General features: G+C 45.6%; 1 protein-coding gene across 1 annotated transcript; it reads left to right on the top strand.

Annotated features, from left to right (window-relative positions):
* Positions 1–6,451: 6,451 nt before the first annotated feature.
* Positions 6,452–7,904, top strand: LOC109024694 (voltage-dependent anion-selective channel protein 1-like). Its single transcript, XM_055375776.2, has one exon. The coding sequence runs from the start codon at positions 6,458–6,460 to the stop codon at positions 7,307–7,309; it is 852 nt and encodes a 283-aa protein (XP_055231751.1). The 5' UTR covers positions 6,452–6,457; the 3' UTR covers positions 7,310–7,904.
* Positions 7,905–8,887: the final 983 nt, after the last annotated feature.

Here is an 8,887-nt window from a genome sequence, read left to right as displayed (position 1 = left end):
ACTAAGGAGAAGTAGGGGTCCATCTGAGGGTCTACCTTAGCCACCATTTTTGCCTTGGAAAATAGAAGTTTTCTGATAAAAACAGTAAGTTGCAATCACTAGAAAGGAGGCTTAGCTTCAATGTGATTGCTAAATTTTAAGAAAAGGAGACAAGGAAACCATGGGCAGCAATTGTATTCAACTCTTCAAAGCTCCTGGAAGGCAGTAACCAGTTCCTGACAAAACGAAGATCCAATTCCAAGGACAAATGTAAAAGGTGAGGGGGAAGAGGCTGGTTGTTCAGCACCAGAGGGGGGATGCTCTGCCTTAGAGATGATAAGAAAATTTATCCAAAAACTTGGAAATAGAGCAAGGGGAGATCAGTGTGTCTTCTTTATTTATTTATTTAGAGATGGAGTCTCGTGCTGTTGTCCAGGCTGGAGGGCAATTGTATGATCATAGCTCACTATAACCTCAAACTCCTGGGCTCAAGCAACAGCATGTCTTTTTAATGTCATATTGGAGCATTGTTTAACAGGCTCGCCCAGGAACTACTGAATTCTGTAAGTAGAATGTGCCTTTCTTTGATACACTGTCTACTATTGATCAAAAGCCTAGACTCTGTGAAGTTTTCTATTAACTTGCAGATGTTTGTCCAGTAGAGAAACAAATGATTTTTGTTCTGTCAGAAAGATAACTCCAAAGGATATGGTTTCATTGCCCCGTGATACATTAATCTGTTTTGTACCTAACCTAACAGTATTAATCTAATATTCTTTTTTATAAAGGATTATATAAATCCAGGTCCTCAAATGCTCTTGGAACCAGCATTACCATACTGCTGTTTCCTCAACGATAAGTTGAATAAAATATTTGACACTTTGAGGTAAACATAGAGATGCACCACCCAGACCACCTTTCAAGGAAAGACTCACTGTGCAGCTGCAGGGAGTGCAGTGGGCAGGCAGCCTCCAGTTGTCAGCTCCATCAGGGTTCGCTCCAGCTGCAAAAAGCTACCTCTCGAAGGTCATGCCCTTTCCCCAAAACAGGGGACACTCTACTGCGCTGTCCCTGCTCCAGAGCTCCCCACTGGGTTGGCCAAGGCTTTGTGTGGCCTGCATCCCACTCAGCTCTCCCTCTGCCTGATCCTGTTTATCCACCCCTTCCTTTCATATCAGTTGATCCCCAATCTTGTACCCAAAACTCCATCTCAGCAACTGCCTCAGGAAAACCCACCCTGTGATAGATAATACTGGGAGGAGTCTAAGAAAGTAAGAGATGGCCAGGCACAGTGGCTCACGCCTGTAATCTCAGCAGCTTGGGAGGCCAAGGTGGGCAGATCACGAGGTCAGGAGATCGAGACCATCCTGGCTAACATGGTGAAACCTCGTTTTACTAAAAATACAAAAAATTAACTAGGTGTGGTGGCACGCGCCTATAGTCCCAGCTACTTGGGAGGCTGAGGCAGGAGAACTGCTTGAACCTGGGAGGTGGAGGTAGCAGTGAGCCGAGATTGCACCACTGCACTCCAGCCTGGGTGACAGAGTGAGACTCCAAATGAGAGAGAGAGAGAGAAACAGGAAGGAAGGAAGGAAGGAAGGAAGGAAGGAAGGAAGGAAGGAAGGAAGGAAGGAAGGAAGGAAGGGTAAGAGATAAGATGGGCATTTGGAGCTGGATCATTCACCATCAGCTGGCAATGAGGACCCCATCCTTGGTGGCAGATGGAGCACAGACAGCCCCTGGTACAAAATAGGGGTTTGGCTGTTAAAGCTTTCACTGCTTGTGAGTTGGGAGACTATACAGGTGGGAAAGAATGCATGACTGAACAAGATGTATCAGGCGTTAGAGATATATGGGGGAAACAGTAGATGAAAGGATCTAAGGATAAAAGCATTGGATGGCTATTACAAGTGCCACTGATGCTTTACAAAAAGATAATGTTATTCAGACAACTGGACTGTGACAAATGACTGAAAGCCAGATGTGAACACCAGAGGGCCTCCTTATTTGCATTCAGAATCCCAGCTCATGACCGGCAGCTCCAGGTGCATGATGTCTCAGTGCTCCATGGCCAAGCATTCCATCTCTACCACAGCCCAGTAACACATCAGGGCCATATATATATATATGAAACAATGTTCACCATTTTTATTTGTGAGATTCTGAATCTCTTCTTTGTTACCAACTTAACCATTTCCAAGTGTATGGTCCAGTGGTGTTAACTCGATTCGCATTGCTGTGAAACAGATCTCCAGAACCTTTTCATCTTGCATAACTGAAATTCTTTTCTTTTCTTTTCTTTTCTTTTTTCTTTTTTTTCGAGATGGGATCTCGCTCTGTCGCCCAGGCTGGAGTGCAGTGGTATGATCTCGGCTCACTGCAACCTCCGCCTGCCTCCCAAACTTAAGTGATCCTCCTACCTCAGCCTCCCAAGTAGCTGGGACCACAGGACTGCGCCACCACACCCAGCTAATTTTTTGTATTTTTGATAGAGACAAGGTTTTGACATACTGCCCAGATTGGTCTTGAACTCCCAGGCTCAAGCAATCCACTCGCTTCGGCCTCCCAAAGTATTGGGATTATAGGCGTGAGCCACTGCACCAGCTGCATAACTGAAATTCTACACTCATTAAACAACTCCCCATTCCCCACTCCCCTCAGCCCCTGGCATCCCCCATTTGGCTTTGTCGCTATGATTTTGACTACTCTAGGTACCTCACAATATGTGGAATTATATAGTATCTGTTCTTTTGTGACTGGCTTATTTCACTTAGCATAATGTCCTCCACGTTCATCCATGTTGTAGCCTGTGTCAGGATTTGCCTGGGCCTTTTTTAAAAAAAACAATTCACACATTGTCTAGCTATGTTGCCCAGGCTAGAGTGCAGTGGAATGATCATGGCTCACTGCAACCTCGGCCTCCCAAAGTACTGGTATTACACACATGAGCCACCATGCCCCGCCCAGGGCCAATTTTTTAAAAATGTGTAATTCTCCACTGTACATGTCGTAGGCCTGCTCCAGAACCTCAGAAGTCTGAGCTTGGATATGCCCACTGGGGCTTACTACAAATTCTATACCATCTTTTCCCACCACCGATACTTCCAACACTCTAGTGGTTGCCAGGTCACATGGCCCAAGCAGCAGAGCTGTTTGAACTGCATCCTGAACCTGCTATGAGGCCCTTTCCTGCTCTGGGTTCCATTCAAAGCTGGTAGCCTTCTATATCATGTGGTATATGGGCCAAAGCAATATTCCCAGGTGTCAAATATGCTGCCTGCAGAATCTGATGAAGCCCACCAGGCATTGTCCCTCCTTCATGGTGGGAGATGCAAGATGCAATCATCTGTCCTTTACTTTGTGGATTTTTTTGGTTTTTTTGGTTTTCATTTTGAGACAGAGTCTCACTCTGTTGCCCAGGCTGGAGTGCAGTGGCGCAATCTCAGCTCACTGCAACCTCTGCTTCCTGAGTTCAAGTGATTCTCCTCCCTCAGCCTCCCAAGTAGCTGGGATTACAGGTCTGCACCACCACGCTCGGCTACGGGATTTCACCATGTTGGCCAGTCTGGTCTTGATCTCCTGACCTCAAGCGATCTGTCTCCTTTGGCCTTCCAAACTGCTGGGATTACAGGCATGAGTTACATGCCTGGCTTGTCCTTTACTTTGGAGGGAACGTTCTAGGACTGAACTCCAGACCACTGAACTCCTAACATTTGTAGGCACGTGGCAGTTTCCTGAATTTTCAGTGTTCATCTCCTACCCTCTGGAGCCCATGTGTCTTACCAAGTCCTTCATTGTGCTGGCCCCCTCTTACATAATGTAATCGATATCATGACTTGATGTGATGTTCTGTGGGGTATCCAGACTGTCCAGATTCCCTTTTACTAATTATGACAGAAGGCAGGAGAGTTAAAATACCTTTGGGACAAAACTGTAAATGAATATTGTCTCCCATTTTGTGTGATTGTAAACTGTTTTTGATCTTATTTTCTGATAGGGATAGAAAAGCATGCATTCGACAAATTGAGGGCCACATACTATGGACCTGAGGCCAGGTTAAGCTTCTCTAGAAATGATACAACATCTGGCTGCCACTGGGGCTGCTGTTATTTGGTTGAACTGTGGCAGTCCTCTGTCAACCTTCAGGATCCAGCCAGTTTCTGAAGGAGCCAGACTGACAAATTAGATGGAGACACGATGAGACTCACCATCCCTGCATCTTCTAGATTCTTAAAGGTGGTGCTAATCTCAGCCATACCCCCAGGATCCAAAATTGCTTTTGATCCTCTGCTGAGTGGTGGGTAGTGTTATGGGTTGAATAGTGTTCCTCCACCCCACCGCAATTCAGATGTTGGAGTCCTAACCCCCACTACTTCAGAAAGTAATCTTATATGGAAATAAAGGCATTACAGATGTAAATTAGTTAAGTTAGGATGAGATCATACTAAAGCAGGTGGGCCCCTAATCCAATATGACTGGTGTTCTTAAAGGGAAATTTGGACACAGACACACAGACACATAGACACACACACACACACACACACACACACACACACATGCCACGTGAAGATGAAGGCAGAAATTGGAGTGATGCTTTTACAAGCCAAGGAAAGCCAAAGATTGGCAGCAAACCGCCAGAAGCTAGGGAAGAGGCAAGGAACAGATTCTCCCTCGTAGCCCTCAGAAGGAATCAACCCTGACAACACCTTGATTTTGGACTTCTGGCCTCCAGAACCGTAAGATGATGAACTTCTGTTATTTAAGCCACCCAGTTTGTAATACTTTGTTATGGCAGCCCCAGGAAACCAACACAGGCAGTTCCAGAGGTTTCCACTTAGCCTTCCCCACATCCAGCTCTTACCCCACAGGCCAAGGAACAAAGGTAGGAGTTACGCTAACTACCAATTATGTCAATCCCAATTATACATTCAAAGACCAGTAAAATGACAACCAGCTGGGGCCTTGGCCCCATTGCCCCACTGTAAGCACCATAAAGTCCCACTATAAGGTGGACTTGGGCCAGGACTCTACTTATTATCTGGCTTTTGTACACGCCACTCTAACAGAGGGGCCACAATGACACTTTGTGTCTCTAGATATCAATGTCAACTCAGACCCTGTGTCCAACAGTCCTTGAAAAGTCTGGATATTTTTCTTTTCGTAGTGCAGTTGTCTAAGACCAGTTCCAATGGCAAGGGTTATGATTCATCCCACTAGTTGCCCTCATTAAGTTAACCTGAAAGAACAGCAGCCCACCAGAATTTTAGAGGAACAGCTCCCTGATTATATGTAGAGGAATAGACCATGCAAACATAAACCCGTACCACCCAGGGCCCCTTCAAGTTCTTTCAGGGACTGCCTCAGCTTCAGAGAGCTGCCTGGGCTGAGGTCACATACTTCCTAGGATGGCCCACAAGCAGTGACTCAGTGAGGCCATGGGGGAATAAAGGGCCGGCCATCTTGGCCCAACACAAGACACTCAGGTGAACAGTACTCACTGCAATGGACTGAATGTTTGTTCCCCTACACTCCCCACTCCACCGAAATTCACATGTGGAAACCCTAATCCCAATGTGATAGTGTTAGGAGGTGTGGCCTGTGAGAGGTCATGAGGTCATGAGGACTCTGCTAATGGGATTAGTGCCTGCCAATAGGATTAGAGCCAGAGAACTAGCTAGCTCTCTTTCCACCATGCAGGGACACAACATGAAGTAGGCATGTCTGCAACAGGAAGAGGGCCCTCACCAGAACCCAGCCATACTAGCACCCTGATTTTGGACTTCCAGCCTCCAGAACAGGGAGAAATAAATACTTTGTGTTTGAGCCTCCCAGTCTATAGTTAATGTGTTCCAGTAGCCCAAGCTAAGACACTTACTCCAGAACTCCTGTCCAGATTAGCTGTCAGGCTCAGTGGCTCACACTTGTAATCCCAGAGCTTTGGGAGGCCAAGGTGGAAGGATCGCCTGAGGCCAGGAGTTCAAGACCAGCTTGGGCAACATAGAGAGACACCCATCTCTGCAAAAAAAAAAAAAAAAAAATTAATTAGCCATCATGTCACTGCACTCCTGCCTGGATAACAGAGCAAGGCCCTGTCTCAAAAAAGAAAAAAAAAAATTAGCCGGCCGTGGTGGTGCACACCTATAGTCCCAGCTACTTGGGGGCTGAAGCAGGGGGACCACTTGAGCCCAGGAGTTGGAGGCTGCAGTAAGCCAAGATTGTGCCACTGCACTCTGACCTGGGCAACATAGCGAGACCCTGTCTCTAAATAAATACGCAAAGTCTTGCCAACAAACCTCATCTCAGCAACAGTTGCCAGAGAATGCACCTTGTGATATATGTTCACTCCATATTTGTATCAGGGCCAGGCTTGTGACATTTTGAAAAGTGTACTTCAACAGATATCACAGGCAGCATAGAAATGTTACAAGGGCCCGCTGTAGCCACCTCTGAGCCCGCCGCCACCGCCTCTGAGCAGAAGATGGCTGTGCCACCCACGTATGCCAATCTTGGCAAATCTGCCAGGGATGTCTTCACCAAGGACTATGGATTTGGCTTAATAAAGCTTGATTTGAAAACAAAATCTGAGAATGGATTGGAATTTACAAGCTCAGGCTCAGCCAACACTGAGACCACCAAAGTGACAGGCAGTCTGGAAACCAAGTACAGATGGACTGAGTATGGCCTGACGTTTACGGAGAAATGGAACACTGACAATACACTAGGCACCGAGATTACCGTGGAAGATCAGCTTGCATGTGGACTGAAGCTGACCTTCGATTCATCCTTCTCACCTAACACTGGGGGGAAAAATGCTAAAATCAAGACAGGGTACAAGCAGGAGCACATTAACTTGGACTGCGACATAGATTTTGACATTGCTGGGCCTTCCATCCGGGGTGCTCTGGTGCTGGGTTACAAGGGCTGGCTGGCCGGCTACCAGATGAATTTTGAGACTGCAAAGTCCAGAGTGACCCAGAGCAACTTTGCAGTTGGCTACGAGACTGATGAATTCTGGCTTCACACTAATGTGAATGACGGGACAGAGTTTGGCAGCCTCATTTACCAGAAAGTGAACAAGAAGTTGGAGACCGCTGTCAATCTTGCCTGGACAGCAGGAAACAGTAACACGCGCTTCGGAATAGCAGCCAAGTATCAGATTGACCCTGACGCCTGCTTCTCAGCTAAAGTGAACAACTCCAGCCTGATAGGTTTAGGATACATTCAGACTCTAAAGCCAGGTATCAAACTGACACTGTCAGCTCTTCTGGATGGGAAGAACGTCAATGCTGGTGGCCACAAGCTTGGTCTAGGACTGGAATTTCAAGCATAAATGAATACTGTACAATTGTTTAATTTTAAACTATTTTGCAGCATAGCTACTTTCAGAATTTAGTGTATCTTTTAATGTTGGATGTCTGGGATGCAAGTATTGCTAAATATGTTAGCCCTCCATGTTAAAGTTGATTCAGCTTTAAGATGTTACCCTTCCGGAGGTACAGAAGAAACCCATTTCCAAAAAAGGTCCTTTCAGTGGTAGACTCGGGGGAAACTTGGTGGCCCCTTTGAGATGCCAGGTTTCTTTTTTATCTAGAAATGGCTGCAAGTGGAAGCTGATAATATGTAGGCACTTTGTAAATTCATATTGAGTAAATGAATGAAATTTTGATTTCCTGAGAATTGAACCTTGGTTTCCTAACCCTAATTGATGAGAGGCTCGCTTCTTGATGTTGTGTACAAACTCACCTGAATGGGACTTTTTTAGACAGATCTCCATGACCTGTTCCCACCCCAGTTCATCATCACCTCTTTTACACCAAAAGGTCTGTAGGGTGGGGTCACTGTTTCTTTTGTGCCATTTTGGGGTGGAGAAGGTGGATGTGATGAAGCCAATAATTCAGGACTTATTCCTTCTTGTGTTGTGTTTGGTTTTTTTTTTTTTGCCCTTGCACCAGAGTATGAAATAGATTCCAGGAGCTCCATCTATAAGCTTGGAAGTGTCTGTGTGATTGTAATCATATGGTTACAACACTCAGAATCTAAATTGGACTTCTGTTGTGTTCTCACCACTCGATTTGTTTTTTAGCAGTTTAATGGGTACATTTTAGAGTCTTCCATTTTGTGTGGAATTAGATCCTCCCCTTCAAATGCTGTAATTAACATCACTTAAAAAAACTTGAATAAAATATTGAAACCTCAAAAAAAAAAAAGAAATGTTACAAGGGCAAGCGCCTGGATAGGACAGAGAATCAGTTATTTATTAAGAGCTGTGTGACATGGACACAGGGAGGGGAACATCACACACTGGGGCCTGTCAGAGGGTGGGGGGCAAGGGGAGGGAGAGCATTAGGACAAATACCTAATGCATGCGGGGCTTAAAACCTAGATGACAGATTGATAGGTGCAGCAAACCATCATGGCACATGTATACCTATGTAACAAACCTGCACGTTCTGCACATGTATACCAGAACTTAAAGTAATTAAAAAAAAAAAGACCTGTGTGAGGTTAATTGATATCTTTACTATTATCTCAACAAAACTGCTATGTTCTGGGTACCCTGCCTTGGGAACACGTTGAGGCTCTCTAACAGAGAAAGGGCAGTGCATACACTAAAAGATGTAAAGGAAAGGGAACGTTCTCAGTAACACTGTAAACAGGGTGTGTTTCTTCAGGGTTTTCCCTTTTTCCTTTTGGCATCCCCTTTGCACTCTCTTCCTTCTCCTCTATTATCCATGCCAACTGCCCTGCGCCCTGGGTCTCCAGAAAATCTCCGGGACCTTTTCCTCCATCCCCTTCCCCTGTCCACCAAAAGGGACCCATGCTTCATTACCCCTCTGGTAATGTCTCATTCCCTTAGACACTTGCTAAGTGACTCATTCATCTGGTCAATCAGGCTATTAATAGCTGC

The sequence above is a fragment of the Gorilla gorilla genome, chromosome X, assembly GCF_029281585.2.
Source record: "Gorilla gorilla gorilla isolate KB3781 chromosome X, NHGRI_mGorGor1-v2.1_pri, whole genome shotgun sequence".
In the NCBI taxonomy this organism is placed as follows: domain Eukaryota; kingdom Metazoa; phylum Chordata; class Mammalia; order Primates; family Hominidae; genus Gorilla; species Gorilla gorilla.
This window is presented reverse-complemented; position numbering and strand designations above follow the sequence as displayed.